General features: G+C 44.0%; 1 protein-coding gene and 2 long non-coding RNA genes across 6 annotated transcripts in view; 1 reads left to right on the top strand and 2 right to left on the bottom strand.

Moving 5' to 3' along the window:
• The window catches only part of LOC310769270, a 199,390-nt gene that overhangs the window by 57,752 nt on the left and 121,526 nt on the right, over positions 1 to 20,112 (bottom strand). The gene's annotated exons all lie outside the window — the stretch shown is intronic.
• On the top strand, positions 1,992 to 18,239 carry LOC310768984 (phospholipase A2 inhibitor 25 kDa subunit-like). 4 transcript variants are annotated; one of them, XM_083627989.1, is made up of 7 exons: positions 1,992 to 2,658; positions 3,136 to 3,218; positions 3,984 to 4,036; positions 5,381 to 5,497; positions 6,655 to 6,807; positions 6,931 to 7,062; positions 8,690 to 9,728. In XM_083627989.1, exons 3-7 carry the CDS (start codon positions 3,988 to 3,990, stop codon positions 8,833 to 8,835), a joined length of 597 nt encoding a protein of 198 aa, XP_083484115.1. In that variant the 5' UTR covers positions 1,992 to 2,658; positions 3,136 to 3,218; positions 3,984 to 3,987; the 3' UTR covers positions 8,836 to 9,728. The 4 variants fall into 4 exon arrangements, with proteins under 4 accessions (XP_083484115.1, XP_083484114.1, XP_083484113.1 ...); XM_083627988.1 differs by having other exon boundaries at positions 1,992 to 3,218; XM_083627987.1 differs by lacking the exons at positions 1,992 to 2,658; positions 5,381 to 5,497; positions 6,655 to 6,807; positions 6,931 to 7,062; positions 8,690 to 9,728 and adding exons at positions 13,884 to 14,000; positions 14,508 to 14,660; positions 15,136 to 15,270; positions 16,689 to 18,239 and having other exon boundaries at positions 3,107 to 3,218.
• LOC310769181 lies at positions 16,795 to 19,604 on the bottom strand. Its single transcript, XR_014551492.1, has 2 exons — positions 18,084 to 19,604; positions 16,795 to 18,053 (listed from the first exon to the last, which is right to left on the bottom strand). It is a non-coding gene; the product is annotated as an uncharacterized lncRNA (long non-coding RNA).

The raw sequence follows: 20,112 nt of genomic DNA, 5'->3' as shown, positions 1-20,112 counted from the left end.
TGATGTGATGCCCTCTATTGTGATGCCTCTCTCTGGTGAGCCAGTCGGCTGGGTGTTTGGAGATGCATTAGGCGCAAGCTGGCTTTGGTTTCGGGGCCTTGGGCATGATGCCTGCAGTTGACCCCCTTTCTTAGACTGACTTCTCCCGCTTGCTGTTGTTCCTGCTGCTGTTGCCCTCCTCCTGACAGCCGGAACTACAGAGCTAGTCATGGGTGTGTGTGTGTGTGTAGCAGAGCAGGAGTGGCTGTTGTGATGGAACAGAGCTGCCTTGATACCCTCTCAGGTTCACCCAGTGGCGAAGCTGCATGCTCCGGCACCGGGGGCGGAGAGCAGGCGGGGGCATGGCACACGTCCCGGGCGAGTGGCACATTGCCCGCATGGGTTTGTCATGCCACACACAGGGGCGTGGTTCCAGGGGCATGGTACGTCACCCGCAGGGGCATGGCATGAATCCGGGGGCATGGCGCCCGGCGCGGTGGGGGTTGCGCAGCGTGTGTCTGGGGAGATGGCTGCAATGGTACCCCCTTTCCCGATGGTGCTGAAGGCAGTGCACCCCACCTGCCCCACCCCCGTTCCTCCACCAGTGGGTTCACCTAGATGGGGCTATGGCCAGGTTGGGTGAAGGTGAGATCAGGGCTGTGCAGAAACACCTGTGCTTCTGCCAGTGTGTCCATCATGCAGCCCTGACGCGTTATTCATTCATTATGGAACTTATTAAATGCCTATTAAAAAACTATCTGATCATTGCATGGACTATGCTGAATCATATTATTCTGAGACTCTTGTAAAAAAAAGTGCTGACTACATAAACCCATGATGAATGCACCCTTCCTCCTTGAGTGAGGTTATCGGGGCTGCTGACACCTATCAGGAATTAATAGTACAAACAAATTAGGAAATGCACAATAAAGCTATCAAATTGCAACAGCATCACAGGTGTTCAGGCATTTGCCTCTCCTCTGTGAGGCAGGAAGTGCGAATGGTGCTCACTGGCTGTGCCTCCTTTGCTGCATCATAATTGGCTCAACTCCACCTTATCAGCACCGGGGTGAAAGTCTCTAAGCAGACGGCGTGTTCTATAGACATAGGCCCCACCACACATGATTTGGAACCCTTACCGTGCAAAGTTCTAAATGATATCAGGAATGTCCTTGTGGAGAACAGGATCTGCCCTTCAGACCATCGTGTGTTTTTTTCATCAGCTTTTGTTTGGTTGTTGACAGGGAAGGAAAGATTATTATAGTAGGAATTCCCCTCTTTTGCATATATTTGCCTTCTGGCTTAGATTCTGAACAGGCACCTACAGAATAATAAGAGATTCCAACATTTTGGGTTGCAGTCCACCACACTCTACTCAGAGTAGAACCGTTGAAATTATTATTATTTTTTTTAATAAATTTTTATTGATTTTCCAACATAAATTGAGACACTTCACAACTAACAATACATAGACAAACAAACATATAAACACATATAATTTCATAACCTTTTTTTTCTTAAGCCTTATTTCAACGACTTCCCCATACCTCCCTTTCCTGCATCCCTATTTTAAACTTTTTCAGCAACCCCTAATTTCAATTACTTATGATTCAATTTCTTTGATCCTTTTTCTCTTACCCAATCATTACCCAATGATTGAACCGTTGAAATTAATATTACCATTAATTTCAGTGGGTTTAGTTTGAATAGGTCTAATGTTAGATGCAACCCATTGCGTTCCACTATAGTAAACATAGGTAGTAAATGAGATCTTCTCTTGCAGAAGCAGACACCAAAAACATCTTTATATACCATCTTGAATTCTTTCTCTTTGCTGGTGACTTTTTAAGGCAATTCCAGTCCAGAAAGTTCCAGACATATTCTCTCTCTCTCTCTCTCTCTCTCTCTCTCTCTCTGTGTGTGTGTGTGTGTGTGTGTGTGTGTATGTGGAATGGTGAAGAAAGTAGTAATCACTCTCTGAAGAATGTGCCTTGAACAAAGCTGCAGAAGAGAATGAGAATTTAGATGTTTGTGGGATTATTCAATTAGGTAAAAACATTGCTTTTTCTGGGGGGGATGCAGGGGTGCGCATACCCCTAAACATTTTGTGAATCTTTGTACTTTTGTCCATTTGCTGTACTTATTTTCCCCAATTTGAACTATAAAATGGTGGTTTTCTTGAGTCAAAATGAGAGTACCCCTCAATATATTTTTTTTAGAAAAAAAAAGCACTGGGTAAAAAAAGGTAAAGGACCCCTGGACAGTTAAGTCCATTCAAAGAAGACTATGGGGTTGCAGTGCTCATCTCACTTTCAGACCAAGGGAGCCAGCATTTGTCCACAGACAGCATGACTAAACTGCTTCTGGCCCAATGGGACACCGTGATGGAAACCAGAGCGCACAGAAACACAGTTTACTTTCCCGCCGCATGTTTCAAACTGCTTGCCGTGCTTTCAAACTGCTAGGTTGGCAGGAGCTGGGACAGAGAAACAGAGAAACAGGAGCTCACCCCGTTGTGGGGATTTGAATTGCTGATCTTCTGATTAGCAAGCCCAAGAGGCTCAGTGGTTTAGACCATAGCGCCACCCTTGTCCCTTTATTCATTCAATTGCAGAACGAAAGGACATGGAATTTGATAAGTGATGGCAAATCCAAGTGACCTTACTATGCAGAACAATGGTGTGGTATGTCTGTGCTGATGTGCTAGTATATAAGAAAGAAAAGCGTAGCAAGCAGGGTCCTGCAACCAAATGCTGTAGTATATGGTGTGTGTTATCTGAGCCAGTGACTGTAGGGCTGAGAGAGCAAAAATTGGCTCCAAGGCCTTCTCTAACTCGGGTCTTCCTTCATGTGCAAGATTATTTTTTTTAACCAAAGTAAAAATTTAAACATTTATTTAACTGTTTTATGTTTGGTCCTTATCTTCTGTGCCATTGAATTGCTACAGTGTTTCAGCCGCTGTGCACAATGAGGCTTTGCTAGCGCACCCAAAATCAGAGTCAGGAGACAGAATTGTGAAATATCTAACTTGTTCTTTGTTCAGACTTGGGTGGTATGTTGGTGGTGAGAGAATGGGGGAAATCAAATTGGTATTGATATAAATGATAAGCTAATCTTTCTTTTGCGTCATGCTAAAGTCGTCGTCTTCTATTTAAGCCTGGGCATGCTTGAGCAAATGCTTCACAAGTGAAATTTGGTAACCAGGAGAGGACATAACCACCTGGTCTGCAGTCCTTGTGGTAAGTCACATATGCCATCCACTTTGGAGCTCCAGACCCGAGCACATTCAGGTTGCATCCACATCATCCATCTAAAGCACTGTGATGCCCCTTTAAGCAGTCTTGGGTCCCCCAAAGACTCCTTATTAAGCGTGCTGAGAGTTGTTGAGAAAACCCTATTCCTATACGAGAGCTCTAATTGCCAAGGTGGTTGAACAATCCGACCCTCTTCACACTGGTTTCTGAGAAGTGTAGTTTTATGGGCAGAGCAAAGAGATGGGTTGGGTTGGTGTTGATGGGTTGGTGGAGTTCTAGGAAAGTAGCACACCCCAAGGAACAAACACGACACAGTTCTACATGGGGGTGGGGGATCCCAAATAAACAGGAGGCGAGTCCTATAGTCTCTCTGTCTTGATTTTTAACCCTTCCCTCCTTGCTTTGGCTTATAAATAAGTCTGGGATAGAACAAGCTTTTTCCTGAGATGGGCAATGAGCTTTCCAACACCCGCAATATGTGTTTGGCTCATCCCCACACAAGATCCCTGTGCCACCCCATGAATTTCTAACAGAACTCAGAGGGGAGGGGAATTTGTGTTGATGGAGCCCAGACCCCAGCAGGAAGTGACAGACATCTCATTGTACTGAGAGATTTGTTTTTTTAAAAAAAAATCATACATGCTTCCTCTCGTGATTTATTTATTTATTGCAAACAGCAGGCTAAAATAATTGCTTCACAAAAAACCTGAAACTTTTTGAGCTCATTCCCACTGCGCACTTCTTCCCCAGTGCCATGCCGGTTCCCTTGGGACTTCTTCTCTTCTCTGCGCTTCTAACCCCAGGTAAGCAGTCGTAATCTTCTAGCACCGGTGTGTGTTGTAGTGGGATGCTTGGGAGTAAGCTATTCAGTCTTTTATGCTTAAGCCAAGAAATTGTCTCTTCAACGATATTCAGCACTAGTAGATGCATCAACGGCATGAGACAACTGAAGACACCCAGAAAATTGTGCTCAGGGAGTGTGCTATCCGCCAATCCCAACAAATTGGCCCCACCAGGGGCGGAACAGCATCCTCTCAACTGTATGGACTGCTAGGGCGAAACAGGGATAGAATTATTATTATTATTATTATTATTATTATTATTATTAATATTATTATTTATTTATTTATTTATACCCTGCCCATCTGGCTGAGTTTTCTCAGCCACTCTGGGCGGCACCCTGTCTTCTTTATAACTCCATATGCTGGTTCATCAGCACCTTAAAGCCACCGGGAACAACGTTGAACTCACCTTTTTCTTGAATTTTCTTGAATTTATTTAAAAACAAGAAAAAATGAAAAACTGAGTCAAGAATTTGTAAGAATCTAGTGAAATCAGATATTGCAAGTTCACTTTATTTTATGTAGTTTGGAAGTTTTCATGGCACTTTGCAAGTAATTGTCTCTTTCTCACATATTTGATAAATGCACAATTCAAAGTGTTGGTGCTGACCTTTAAAGCCCTAAACGGCCTCGGTCCAGTATACCTGAAGGAGTGTCTCCACCCCCATCGTTCTGCCCGGACGCTGAGGTCTAGCGCCGAGGGCCTTCAGGCGGTTCCCTCATTGAGAGAAGCAAAGCTACAGGGAACCAGGCAGAGGGCCTTCTCGGTAGTGGCGCCCTCCCTGTGGAACGCCCTTCCAGCAAATGTCAAAGCGATAAACAACTACCTGACATTCAGAAGACATCTTAAGGCAACCCTGTTCAGGGAAGTTTTTAACGTGTGATATTTTACTGTATTTTTGGTTTCTATGGAAGCCGCCCAGAGTGGCTGGGGAGGCCCAGCCAGATGGGCGGGGTATAAATAATAAATTATTATTATTATTATAAATGATGTAAAATTATTCTTGAACAACTGTGTGAATATTTCTCGCCATCGTGCTGCACGGGTTGTACTATCTAACTCCAGGTAAGCAGTAGTAATCTTCTAGGGGTGGTGGATGATCCAAGTTGGAAATTTTGGAAGAGTTGACTGGGATTGGAAACCACTATATCTCCTTCATTCTTGTTGAACGTTGCATTACATTGGGGAAGGCATAGAACAGTGTTGCACTTGACCAACTTTTCTGGGATCCAGTGGACAGGTAACGTAGAGAGATGTCTGTGCATGGACCCTTCTAAAGAAATCTTTTATCTTCCCATCCACAGGTGACTCATTAGAGTGTGAAACCTGCCTAGGGTTAGATGGCAACTGTAATGGCACTATGGAGCGTTGTAGTGCTCATGAAGTCACCTGCTCTGTCGCTTTTGTGGAAGCTACAGTAGGTGAGTGAGAAGGACCTCTACCTCTTGCAAAAGGTCTATCAAGATGCCTTATTGAGAGTCAGGCCATCCATCCATTTACCTGCAGTAGTGACTGCTTAGACTCCACATGCACTGGACTACAACTCCCATTATCCTCCACCATTGGCAACGCTGACTTCTGATGATGGAGATTATACTCTAAAGCAGGCACGTCCAACTCCCAAGAGACTGCGATCTACTCACAGATCATAATTGACCTGTTAGACATGCCGGGTTTAAAACATCTGAAGCACACTGCCTCTAGGTTTCCAAGCAGAAAGCTACATTTCCCAGCCTCTTGCTACCTGAGGTACCTTAACTCTGAGATGAGGGATTGGTGACCTTCCAGATGTTTGGAGAGCCAGTGTGGTGTAATGGTTAAGAGCGATAGTCTTGTAATCTGGGGAACCGGGTTCACGTTTCCGCTCCTCCACATGCAGCTGCTGGGTGACCTTGGGCCAGTCACACTTCTTTGAAGTCTCTCAGCCCCACTCACCTCACAGAGTGTTTGTTGTGGGGGAGGAAGGGAAAGGAGAATGTTAGCCGCTTTGAGACTCCTTCGGGTAGTGATAAAGCGGGATATCAAATCCAAACTCCTCCTCCTCCTCTTCTTCTTCTTCTTCTTCTTCTTCTTCTTCTTCTTCTTCTTCTTCTATGGAACAGATTTTTTATTATTATTTTGGCAGAGTAATGATAATAAATAAATAAAAATAAAAATGTGCACTCCACCACCAAGACCATTCCATTATAACTATCCAGCCTCCCAAAATTTCAACACCTCTTGTGATGGTTTGACCCCTTTTCGTATCTCCTCAAAATCATTTCTCCTGCATATTCCGCATCTTACCTCAATGATACATGTTAATTTATCATTAATAGCTATACCTCACACCTCTTTATAACATTCTTCTGTTTTATCTTCTGCTTGCCCCTTCCACTTCCTAGCTATAATAATTCATGCAGCAGTCAATAAATGCGTGAGCAAGTCCTTCATAGCTTGTGAACTTTCCACCCCATCATAACTCCCAGATGTTTCTTACCCTTCACTGTGCTCGCTAGGGCTGATGGGCGTTGGTAGCCCAGCCAACCCCATGTTGTGGAAGGCTGGCTTAAGTACTTACCTTATGCCTTCTCTGCAGCTGAAGTAACAAGTCAGGAAATAATAAAAGGCTGTCTATCCACTCACGCCTGTGGACTCGCACCATTTTATCTGAATTTGGGCAAGATGTTTATTGCCAGAGGAAAGGCTGTCTGCTGTGAGGGGCGTGACTGTGCATCTGTTTCTCCTCAAGGTAGGTATAGTTTTGCTCCCATCCTCTTTTCCTGCTCTCTGCCCCAGGGGCCAGGTTGTGTGACAGTGTGCGTACGAGTACAATTCTTCCCCTTTTCTTATACTGCGTCTTTGCTTTTTTCAGTGCCCCCAATAAACAACACGGCCAATGGGAAAAAATGCCCAGCCTGCTTGTCTCTAATGGGCCCCTGCTCTTCAGAGCTGGCAGAATGTACAGGGGCAGAGGACTACTGCCTGGATGGAATCCTCAAAAGTGGTAATTCTGATTTGATATGCTCTTCCGATTCTGAAAAGTAATTGGCGTAGCAGCCAATTCTGTCCCATTTTAAGTCTTGCTGGCATTCCATCAGAGGGATCTGTTCCATCCTGCTCTGTCCAGTTGTCTGCATTTTAAATCCATTTCAGGTTCACTTTTTACATGAAATGTGCACCCTTTGTGTAAGGTTTGCAGAGTTGTAGCTGATGTTAATGGTAGCCAGGGCTGGCCCAAGACATTTTGGCACCTGAGACAAACCGCAGAATGGCATTTGCCTCCCCACCAAGGAATAAGATGCGAGTGATGATCTACATCAGGAATAAGTGGGCAATAAAGATCTGCATGGGGATCTGACGCCTCTGTGGATTCTTGCCCCCCTGAGGTGGTTGCCTCACCTTGCCCCATGTGTGGGCTGGCCATGAGCATAGCATAGACTAATTGAAATTAATGGGTATGGCTAAAGTGTACTCTGAGTAGAATTCACTTGGAAACAACACATGCTTTTCAATGAATTCACCAGTAAGAAGCACATTTTGTTTGCACATTTTGTGCATGCTTTCCTCACATTGAAAGCACCTTACAAAATCCAGAGAAGGGCCCAATCCGTCTGGGAGATGCATTGTAACTGAAATCTAAGTCTGGGTGCAGCAGTTTGGGTGGCTCTATTATGAAAAGTGGACCAAATGAATTTCTCTCCTACCACTGATTTTGTGGTTCTTTCTCCTGGCATGATAATTGATTTTACCTGCAGTCTTGCCAGCTTCAGCATTGTGTGAAATTAAAATGGTGGCTCACAGACCCAATACCGGGGTGTCACCATTATGATTAGGACCCCAGTGACTTCTTGAGCACCTCTCCTGACACGAACTTAGCTGAATGCTCGGATCTTCTGAGGCCCTTCTCCAGGTCACACCTCTGAGAGAAGCTTGGAGGGTGGCAATAGGGGAAAAGAGCCTTTTCTGACTGAGAAATGCTCTCTGTCGCAAGGTCTACCCTGTCCCTTTGTTGGCACCTTTTTGGTGCCAGGCAAAAACTTACATTTCCTCAAACTTTTGATGGACTGAGCTGATGTAGTTTTATTCCTAGTATGTTGCAAAATGTTTGAGGCTCTTATGGGTGCTGTTTTCCATTTTATGGTAAAACATAATAGTTTTTCAAGCTTTAGAACAACTTGTAAGTAGCTTGAGGAGCTGCTGGTGCAAACAACTAAAATGTCCCATCATCATCATCCCCACAAATGGGGATAATAATGGACAAATGCCATATCAGGAACATTGTAGACTTGACAGGCCTTCAAAGAAGACATCTTAAAAAGTGGGCTGCTTCTGATAGCCCTTCTAATAGAGGACATTACATATATGCCAATGCATTGGGGTGGTTGCAGCAATATCCACATCAATGGGTTATATCCAAAGGTCCTTCTCAGAGGAGGCCTTTTTTGCCAGTGTTGGGGAAAATCTAATCAATAATAATTTAACAATGTGTGTTGTCCTTTTGTTCTTTTTTGCTTTGCTTTTTCTTTATTTTACTAGTCACCTTGACCCATGGCAATGGTGGGAGACAAACTTATTTGGGGTGGTGATTACTGGGAAGAGTGGACCCCTGATCTCCCATCTTTGCTTTTCAGCTCCAGGATGGTCTGACTTCATCATAAGAGGTTGCACTACCAAGTCTTTCTGTGCTACTTTAGAAAAAAATTTCGGCCCAGCCAACATTTTTGGATCTGTAGTTGGTAAATGTGAACCAGCAGATAAGGCACCTCCATCATTATGAGTTCCCCTGTCATGGCTTCTGCTGGTGAAGATCTTCTGGTGATGAAGACCTTCCTGTGACTCAGTCCTGAGAAAGACCTTCCTTTTAATGTCCTTCTTTACTTTCAATTTGTCATTTTCCAGAGGGATTTGTATTCCTAGCTGTTCTATTGAATTAAAAAGAAATTCTACTGAATTAGAAATCATCTTTTTTTATAAAAAAAAATGAAGTTCTGTAGTGAAGATCGGTTGGCCGAGGAGCAGGAAACCTTTTCAGCCTGAGGGATGCATTCCCTCATGTTGACCTTCTGAGGGCCAACAGCAAAAGTTTGTGGAACAACGGCTTCTTCCTGTATAGCCAATGAAACAGAGGACTTTTGCAAACAGAGGGCTGTCCTCTAGCCAGGAATGGCATGTCCTGTTTCGCCACTTGAGGTGAAACGGAAATGTACCACCCTTCCCTGCTGCTGCCCCACTCTCCCGCTGAGGTGTCCCTTCCCTGTGTTGCATGGCAGCACTTGCGAACCACTGCCAGCAGCACCGGCTTCCAGAGAGAGCTCATGAGATCTCACCAAAATCTCAGTGGGTGACATCCTGCAAGATCTCTCCAGAAACTGGTACTGCTGCCAGTGCCACTTCTCCATGGGTGATGACGGCTGTGGGCTGCCGCTGCGCAAGGCGGTTACCTCATCTTGCTTCATGGGTGGGCCCACCTGACAGCCCACGTAAATAGAGGACTATTTTTACAAGGTGCACATGTGAACCCATTTACGTGTCTAGTACATGAAGAGACCTGATGTTTTCCACTATTGAGATGAGCTGTACCTTCTGCATAGATTCAGGATGTGCATTCATTAAAAATGCCTTTATACATTTGTCCTTTATGCCTAATAAAGAACTTCACACAGCAGAAAATGGACAAAGATTCCTCTATTACATTGAATTTGTCTAATCCTCTTTTAAGGCCATCTAGGTTGGTGGCCATCACTGTGGCAAAAAGTCTCACAGCTTAATGTGATGCTTGAAGACATACTTTATTTTCTCTGTCCTGAATCTTCCAACATTTGTTGTCATTGGAAGACCATGAATTGTAGAGTTACGAGAGAGGGAGAGAAACATTTCTCTATCTGATTTCTTCACGCCATGCATAATTCTACAAACTTCTATCATGTGGCCTCTTACTCACATTATATCTAAACTAAGTCTTAACTAAGTCCTAAGTACTACAGCATTCCCACCCCCTCAGTCTATCCCCTTGTCCCCTTGCCCAGTTTGATTGCCATTTTCCGAATCTTTTCAAAGTCTACAATATCCTCTCTCTCTTTAGCTGAGGCAACCACAACTGCATGCAGTACAATGATACCTCAGGTTAAGAACTTAATTCTTCCGGAGGTCCGTTCTTAACCTGAAACTGTTCTTAACCTGAGGTACCACTTTAGCTAATGGGGCCTCCCTCTGTTGCCACACCGCAGCCGAGCGATTTCTGTTCTCATCCTGAAGCAAAGTTCTTAACCCGAGGTACTATTTCTGGGTTAGTGGAGTCTATAACCTGAAGCATCTGTAACATGAAGCGTCTGTAACCCAAGGTACCACTGTATCTGAAATTTGAATGATGGCAGTTCAGACCCCTTAAAAGTATTTGTGAAATTAAGATATCTTGCCCCATCGTGCATCACATTACATTTGTTTACGCTGAATTTCATTTGCCATTAAAGAATCATAGAATTGTAGAGTTGGAAGGGGCTGCAAGGGTCATCTAGTCCAACCCCCTGCAATGCAGGAATCTTTTGCCATTTTACGGTTTGGAGAAGTCCTTTTGGAGCACTTCGCAATCTTGGCCACCTCACTGCTCTCTCTTAACTCCATGTTGTTTATGAACAAGTTAAAAAGCACAGGTCCCAATACCTATCTTTGGGGAACTCCACTTTCTACAAATTTCCCTCTTTCCATCAGTTCCTGGGCAGGCTGGTATAGGAACTGTACCCAGGCCTCCAGTTCGCTAGGGCTTTAAAGGTAAGCATCACAAACACTTTGAATTGTGCTCCAACACAGAAGAAGAGATAATAGGAGAAGGCATACAGGGATTGCATCCTCCCTGCCCCCCTCTTTTCTTGGCCCAATGGCAGAAGAGCGGGCTGGAGTGATATTCCTCCACCATTGTTCAGCTTGACAGAGGAGCAGTCTGCTCACATCCAGCACAGTCACTGATGACATACATGATGTGATTCTAATGTGATTTTGGTTTTCATCTTTTTGCAGCATGGGAAGGTTTTATATGTGTCTGTCTGTCTGTCTAGATCTGGATCCAGATCTAGATATTGTTCTTGCTATATTATCATTGAACACTGTTAGTATTATGCATGTTTCCATTGCCCTCTGATCTTATGTGGAAGGATGTGTGGATCCAGATTTGGCCTCCATGGCCACTTACGGACACACCGTTAAGACCATATTCGTAGAAGACAATCTTACTTGGCAACGAGTGATTGCCGAAGAAGAAGATCTTACGAAAATTTCGTATTTTAAATCTTTGAAGTCACGCTAAAACTTTTTTTTTAAGTGATAACTACATTTAATAAATGGTAAATGTACTCTTCCTCCTTGAGTGAGATCACCAGGGCAGCTGACATCCACCATGAAGCTGTAGGAAAATTGAAACAGTAAATTAACAAAAAGGCAATCAAATTCCAGTGTCCCCTCTGTATACCGAAGCTCTGTTCAGGCTTTTGCTTCTCATCTGTGAGAAAGAAGGTATGGTTGGTGCTCACTGACTGACTTTGCCACCTTTGCTGCATCACATCATCTCCCCCTTATCAGCAGGTGGGGGGGGGGGTTGAAGGTCTCTAAGTGGAGGAATTGTTCCATAGACATGGCCTCCACACCCCATGATTTGGAACACTTGTGGTGCAAAGTTCTAAACACCAATCTTTGTGCAGAATAGGGTCTCTGCTTCAGACCTTCCAACATCTAGTGATCATCTCCAGCAGCCCCCCCCCCCCCGTTGGATTTTGTTGCATTTATTACAGGGAAAGAGAGCAGCAGTGCAGATTCCACCCCTCCATACATATTTGCCTTCTGAATTGAACTCTGAGAATGCACCTGCAGAATATTAAGGGAATGCAACGTTTTGGGTTGTAATAATCATAATAATAATTTATTATTTATACCCCACCCATCTGGCTGGGTTTCCCCAGCCACTCGGGGCAGCTTCCAACAAAATATTAAAATACAATAATAACTAATAGATCCATATCCATTAATATCAATAAGTTGCTCTCCAGCACACAGCCCTAGTTATATGGATCACTTTTCTCCCTGTCTCTTACTAGGCCCCTTTGCCAAATGGCTTCCTGGTCCCAGAAAACTGGTCTCACCTGTATTTTAGCACTTTGCCAGTTTCAACATCTCCATGCATTTGATACATTTAAGAACTTTGGGGAATCTGTCACCACCAAAAAACACCTTATAACAATATAAAAAAAAAGATTTCTGTCCTTTGGTTCCAAGAACTCCATTCTATCCCCCCCCCCCCAGCTACACTGTTTTCTGTTTCTATTTTAGTGTTTTATACTTGGCCCTTATCTTCTGTGCCATTGTGGGGCTGTGTCTGAGCTGCTTTGACCCACAGAACTTTGATGATACACCCCAAACGAAAACTCAGGAAGCACAAGTATGGTGACCAAAGGTCCCATGTCTAAATGGATCTAACTTCAGTTGCAAGCAGATGGTGCAGTTATGGTGGAAATCAAATTTGCAGAAGTGATATGATAATCTAATCTATATCTTGCGTCATGCTACTGCTGCCGCCGCCTTCCTCATAAGCCCACATATACAGGAGCAAAGGTGCCAGAAGTGAGTTTTAGCAGCCAGAAGAAAACATTCTCACTGAGGAGCGCCCGCCCTTCAGTTCTTCACAACTCAAGGTAAGTCACATTTCCCAACAATTATGGAGCTCGAGACCTGCAAGCTCTTAGATTACATTCACACCATCCACTTAATGCACTAAGGACAGCACTTTGAACAGTTAGGGGTTCCCCCGAATAATTATGGAAGCTGTAGTTTGTTAAGGGTACTAAGCCCTGCCAGGGCTCTCGTTTCCAACTTGGTTGAACAGTCAATCCCTCTTCGCAGGGAATTCAGAGATTGTAGCTTTGTGGGCAGGAGGAGGAAACAAAAAGATGCAGCATCTGTCCAGTATCTCCCACCTGGAAGAGAACAGTTGGGTTCCCCTGCTGGGGAAGGCTCTTGAGAAGCATGTGTGAGCTGTCCGGGTGTGCAGTGTAATCCTACCCCACCATGATTCACTCACCTGACAGCTATGTCTCAGCTCTACATGAGTGTGTTAAATATGAGGTGAGCCTTACAACCTCTGTGCCCTGAATCCCTCCCTGTTTTGCTTTATAATCAAGTTTGGAATAAAGTTTTTTTGCCGAACTGTGGGGGGCAGGGGTAGATTAGCTTCCCAACCCTGCTAATAATATGTGCTAAGATAAGATCCCTCTGTTATCCCATGAATTTCTCAGAAGAGTCATGCGAAAGGAAGGCTCGTATCAATGGTGTCCAGATTCCAGCATCTCACTGTACTGAGAAATTTGGTGGTGTGTTTGTTTGTTTGTTTTTTAAAAAAATGTGCATGTTTCCAATCTGGATTTTTATTTATTTATTCTGCAGACACCAGGCTGGGGAAAAAATGGCTTCACAAGGAAGCAAACTTTTTGCATGTGCTCCCGCTGCACATTTCTTTTCACACACCATGCCGGTTCTCTTGGGACTTCTTCTCTTCTCTGTGCTTCTTACTCCAGGTAAGCAGCTGTAATGTTCTGGGGTGATGTGTGCTGCAGTGGGATACCTGGGAGTAAACCAGATCCAAGGCACTGATTTCGGAAGGGCTGACTGGGGTGGAAACCAAAATATCGCCTATAAGCTGGTGAGTGTCACACTACATAGAGCAGGATCAGTGTTGCACTTGACCCATGTTTGTGCGATCCAACCCTTTTCACAGGCGGATGACTTAGAATGACGTCTGCACATGGGCTCTGCTTTTGAAAACTTTTACCTTCTCTTCTACAGGTGACTCACTGGAGTGTGAAACCTGCATAGCGCTAAGCGACAGCTGCAGTGGCAAGCTGATGAATTGCAGTGCCAATGAAGACACCTGTGCTGTCTCTCTTACTGAAAGCAAAGTAGGTGAGTGAGAAGGATGCCCACCAAATGCAGTCTAGGCCAGAGGTTTGTAAAAGGCATATCAAGATGCCTTATTGGGAGTCATTCAATTCATCAACTGACTGGTGGGGGCATGTGCGCACGGCCACTACACTTTGTGGGTGCCCTGTGCCCCCATTAAAATGTTGTGGGGTCTAGAGCACTTGTGTCCCTGGGGAGTTGGCATGCCTGACAGCTTCCTGATAGCTAACTGGGGCTGATAGGGATCAGAGAATCATAGTCAAAATCATTTAGAACACACTGCATCTAGCTTTCCAAGCTGAAAGCTCTGCCCCCTGGAGCTGAGCTATCTTAAATCTGGGATCAAGCCCCAATGTCCTTCCAGATGTTGCTGGACTCCAGTCCCTGTCATTTCTGAGTCTTCATTGGGCTCTCTGGGGCTGGGGGGAGTTGTAGCTCAGCAACACCAGGAGGGAACCGTGTTGTGGAAGGCCGTCCTAAATGCTTACCTTTTTCTTTCATTCTCTACAGATCAGATATCAACTCAAAATATAGTGAAAGGCTGTTCATCTACTAGGGCCTGCGGACAGGGACCATATTCCATAAATTTGGGCAAAATGTTTACTTCCAGAGGAATGGCTGTCTGCTGCAAGGGTGCTAACTGCTCATCCATTTCTGTTCCATGTGAGTGTATTATTTCTTCCACCACCTCATTCTGTGCCCCAGAGGTCAGGTTGTGCCATAGATTTCAATGGTGGAGTTCTGAATCACAGATCAGTCATTTGCCACCGTGCAGCACAGTGGAGGGAACCATTATGTCTGGGAGCCTATTGTGGCCCTCCAGACCTCTCAATCTACCAACGCTCTCTGACTTATGGCCCCCAGATGTTGTTGAACTGCAGCTCCCATCTTCCCTTGTCAGAGCAAGCAAGGGTCAGGGAAGATAGGAGTTCTGCTCCCACAACATCTGGGAACCCAAAGTTGAAGTACACCAGAGTGCCCCAACTCTCCCAACAGCAGTCATATTCCACAATCCCCTTGAATGTTTTTGGCTGGCGAGATCTGTGGTCCTTAAATTGTGATAACGTCTCCTGCCTCCCTGGATAGAGGATAGAGGGGAATGCGTGAGTGTACACTGTCTCTTTGCCTTTTTTTCCAGTGCCTCCAGTAAACAACACAGTCAATGGGAAAAAATGCCCAGCCTGCTATTCTATTTTAAGCCCATGCTCTTCTTCAGATGTGGCAGAATGTACAGGAGCTGAGGACCAATGTCTGGATCTTAGCGTCAAAAGTGGTATTTCTGATTTATGTTCTTGGGATTTTGGGGAGGGATTGGCTGAGCAATGGAAATTCTGTTCCATTTTGGTCTTGCTAGCACTCAGTCCAGCGGCGGAGCGTGCTTTTCCATTGGGAGCGGGGTGCCAAGGGTGAACAGAGGCGCCCAGAAGTGGCAGCAGCTCCGAGGCACTTTGTGAGACTGGAGTGATCCAACCATGCAAAATGAAGTTGGCTTGGGGATCATCATCATCATCAACAACAGCATTATCATCATCCAAAAATATCTGGAGCAATGGCAGTCATCCCCGTCCCCCCGTCCCCCACCCAAGCTTTAGTAGGCCATAGATTACTTAATAGCCAAAGGCCTGGTAAAGAGGAATGTTTTTGCCTACTGCCCAAATACATGTAGTGATGGTGCCAGGTGAGCTGCTCTGGGGAAAGCATTCCACAGTTAGGGAGCCACCACAGAAATGTTGTTGCCACCCTCCAAATGTGATGTTTTTCTCCCCCCCCCCCCTTTTTAAGAGACCTTTTTTCTTTTTTTAAGAGTTGCTTTTTTTATAAGTTGCTTGGAAAACTGAAGGTTTAAGCAACTTTGCATCATATCAGTGCTAATTTTCAAGTAAAAGAGGTGCTAGAACTCATGGTGCACCCTTGTTCTCCTATAATGGCAATAATGGCACTTGAGAGGTGCAGGGACTCTGGTGAGTTCAGGCTGGTGGTGCTGATTATATGATATAATAGTATTATTATCCCACAATATCTGGAGCAATGCTTCATCAGGAGCATTGGAGACCAGACAAGCCATCAAACAAAGGATTTCTCAGATAGGCTTTCAAATAGAGGACTGTCCTTTACAAGGTCAAATACAGGGTCACCCTGCACATATCCCAGTATAGTGGTACCTTGGGTTAAGAACTTAATTCGTTCTGGAGGTCTGTTCTTTCAGATTAAGAACTGTTCTTAACCTGAGGTACCACTTTAGCTAATGGGGCCTCCCGCTGCTGCCACGCTGCCACCACGTGATTTCTGTTCTCATCCTGAGGTAAAGTTCTTAACCCGAGGTACAACTTCCAGGTTAGTGGAGTCTGTAACCTGAAGCATCTGTAACCTGAGGTACCACTGTAGAATGGCTACAACTGGGGAAGATGTGAGTGGCACTTGGGAGGAAAACATTTATTCTTTGTAATATATGACTTCAACTCATAGGAACATCCCCATCAATGGGTTATATACAAGACTAGTCTTAGAGTAGAATCGTTGACATTAATGGACATGGCTACACATGCACCTTTTTGCTTTGCCATTTTTATTTTATTTTGTTAGTTTGGCCAGGCCAATGTAAGGTTGAGAGCCAATTCAAACTTGTTTGTGTGAGGTAATTTTTGGGAATAGTGGGCCCCCTGACTCCCCATATTTCCTTTTCATCTCCAGGAACGATTAAAATCACTATGAAAGGTTGCACTACCAAGAGTTACTGCGATGCTTTAACACAAAATGTTAAGAATACATTCAAGGAATCTGCATCTGGAATGATAGATGGCAAATGTACAGAAGCCAATAAGGCACCTCCATCATCGAGATTTCCCCTTCTGGCCTTGTCATGGCTTCTGCTGGTGAAGATCCTCTTGTAATAAACCCTTTTCCATGACTTGGCACGGAGGATGACTTTCCTTTCCATGTCCTACTCTAGTTTCAATTTGTTTGTTTTTTCAGAGGGGTTTGTATCCATAGATATCTAAGAGACTCACAAAGAGTCAGTTCATTTTTTTAAGAAATGAGAATGAAATAGTGATGGTCAAGACCAAGGACAAATGGTTCTGGAACAAAGGCCACCTTCCAACCATGCAAATGTCAGGAGTTTCTACACATAGAGACACACCCTCTTCGTTCTCCAATGATGGAAACAAGTGTTGGACCAATCCATCAACCTCTGATGGATGATTTAGAAGAATTTGGTCTGGCATCACTTTTGCTGCACGTGTGTGTGTCAGTATCCATACGCAGCAGAGTTACATCTCAATGCAGCTCCTTCCTTGGAAGCATCTTTGGGGTTGAAGGTACACAAAGTAGGCAATAAACACTCATGGATGCCTTAAAGATTCAGTCAAGTGTAGAGGTTTACTTGACAGGCATAAAAGCATATTGGTAGCAAAGATATACAGACATTCACCACTGCCATAGTCAAGGCAGGCTTAGAGTCCAACAAGAGGCCAAGACTCACTCTCTGCTCCTCTCACCGCAAGGCGCAATCAAGAGACTCACAAGTTACAAAAAGTTACACAAAACCATTGTTATCAGTGCTTCCTGTCATACTGCACGTGTCCAAAGAAAAAGATCCCACAGAAAATGTCCTGGCATAGACAAAACAATCTCAGCCTTCTGCTGCTTCTTGAAACTTCTCTATTTTTCTCTGTTTCTGGAACAAATAATTCTCTCACACACAGAGAGAATATCCAACAACAAGAGGCATTATTACAGTTAAAGGATACACCATTGGACAGGACAGCTGACTGAGGAAGAGAAATAGCAGAACCAATGAGAGGTGTGGCCTGTGGAGTAGACCATCAGCTGAGTGTATGGTCGAGGGAGAGTCCTGATGACCTGAGAAGGAGGCCAGGAGGCTTGTATTTGGCCCTCAAGCCTGATTGGAAATGAAAGTCAGAGTTTTTAAGCGTGCTCTTCATGGGCGTAGCCGGGGGGGGGGCAGGAGGGAAGCTGGCCCCCTAGATCAAGTAAAACAATAGAAATACTTAACTAACTGACCAATCACGTCAGTTCTGCCCCCCCCCCCAAGTCCTGCCCCCATCCAACAAAAATCCTGGCTACACCCATGGTGCACTTTTAGACAGCATGTTACAAATACGCGCGTAGCAATTTTTTTCTTTCCCCCAACAGCTGATTTGAATTCCACCTCACAATGTAACTGAATTTTCTTGCAGATCTTTTTGTTTGCTATTTAATAAATATGGCTATTCTATACAATGTCTCTCGAGTCTTCATTATGGGTGTGGGGGCAAAAAAAATGAGAAACAGAGAAATTGAAATGTACAGATTCATCTATCCCAATCTCCACATGAACCAGGAAGTGGCCTACATAGATAATGTGTGGTTTCTGTACGTTGGTTCTACCCACATCATTCTGTTCCTCCCAAACCATTATTTAGTTTCATTTTATTGTTCTATGTTTGGTCCTTATCTTCTGTGCCCTTTCGTGTGTTTTTTATTTATTGAATTTATATACCGCCCTATACCTGAAGGTCTCAGGGCAGTTCACAGATTTATTTATTCATTTTGAGCCGTTTTACACAACCAAACTTTGTATACCCACATTTATTTATTTATTTATTTATTTGTATATGTACAGACCTTAAGCGCTGCATGAGTGGAGCAAGCAGAAGAAAATCAAAGTTCCTGGTATTAGCATATGTAATTTGAAACACAAATATTTCTTGCACATCATTCCAAAGCCTTCAGGTCCTTCATAAGTCAGGGTATTCTAGGATAGGTGTGCCGTAAGCGACCTTTAGCAGCCAGGAGAAGACAATCTCACCAAGGAGCACCCAGCCAGCAGACCATAGCAGCTTGTGGTAAGTCACGTATCCCATCCATTATGGAGCTCTAGACCCACAAAGTCACATTCACACCATCCATCTAAGTCACTACAATACCACTGTTGCTTGTCCCAGCCTCCAATTACTTATGTGATCAGGAGGGGACTGGGTAAGGAGAAGCTGTGTGAGAGGGGATCTCAAGTCTTCCAGATTTGGCTCAAGTTCTAGCAGCATCCAGGGCATAGCTCTACTACTGACTTAGCTGTGAATTTATATATTTTCTAGATGTTCACTGATGGCTTAATAATCTGTAGGATAGGTTTGCCCAGACTGACATCTAGTGAACTGGCCTGTAGGTTTCTGGATTCACCTTTTCCTCCTTCTTTGAAGAGAGTGACTTTATGCAGCACTAGCATTGATCACCGGTGCAACTCTTCACGTAGAATCATAGAATGGTAGAGTTGGAAGGGACCCCAAGGGTCATTTAGTCCAACCCCCTGAAACTCCCTTCTTTACATTATGGGGAGAATTGTGGGGAGGAGATAGATATAGAGTCCTAGTGCATATGCGGTGCCTAATAAATTTTTTAAAATATCATTATGTTATGTTTTTATTTGTTCAAACATTTATTTTCCTTTCTTCAGCCACATCTCCTAGAGCAGTGGTTTCCAATTAGGGGTCCGGGGGGGCCCATTCCATGCCTTCCTCTCCCAACTAATTTTTTGTCATTTTTGCATTGTAATCTCACAATTTTTAAAAAAATTTTTTTTAGTACACCTAAAATCTTTTGCGTATAAGGGGCTACTCCATATTTTGCCCAAAAAAATGCTTTGCAGAGGTAACTACCACCATCGAGTTAGCAAAATTTCCAAAAGTTGAAGTTCCATGGCTTGGCTTTTGAAAAATAGAAGGGCTTCAGTAATTAGCTAATTGGGAACCACTGCCCTAGAAGCTTGCAAGATACATATATAATATAATTTAACCAGTACCTTTGTCTAAAAATAAAAATAATAAAAAAGTTTAGGGGTACTCTTATTTTGACTCAAGAAAATCACCATTTTATAGTTCAAATTTAGAAAAATAAATACAGTAAATAGACAAAGGTACACATGTAGATTCACAAAATGTTTAGGGGTATACATACCGCTGCGTCCCTCCCGAAAAAAGCACTTGATTTAACAGATAAAACATTTGGCAAGCAGTTAGTCTAGCCATAATACAAAGGCACAAAAAGGCTGCAGCAGAAAACAAATATATAGGGGTGTGAATGGGTGTACACACACACACACACGGTACCAAAAAGG

Source organism: Podarcis filfolensis, assembly GCF_964270895.1.
Source record: "Podarcis filfolensis genome assembly, chromosome: 8".
NCBI classification, from domain to species: Eukaryota; Metazoa; Chordata; class Lepidosauria; order Squamata; family Lacertidae; genus Podarcis; species Podarcis filfolensis.
The sequence above is the reverse complement of the archived record's forward strand: the minus strand, read 5'-3'. Positions and strand labels throughout refer to the sequence as shown.

Bases quoted from the DNA above. Each gene is read 5' to 3' on its own strand.
- LOC310768984 (XM_083627986.1), top strand. From the start codon at position 13,504: ATGGCTTCACAAGGAAGCAAACTTTTTGCATGTGCTCCCGCTGCACAT. The intron at 13,616-13,883 runs GTAAGCAGCTGT...TCTCTTCTACAG, and splicing joins CTCTGTGCTTCTTACTCCAG to GTGACTCACTGGAGTGTGAA. The intron at 14,001-14,507 runs GTGAGTGAGAAG...CATTCTCTACAG, and splicing joins TCTTACTGAAAGCAAAGTAG to ATCAGATATCAACTCAAAAT.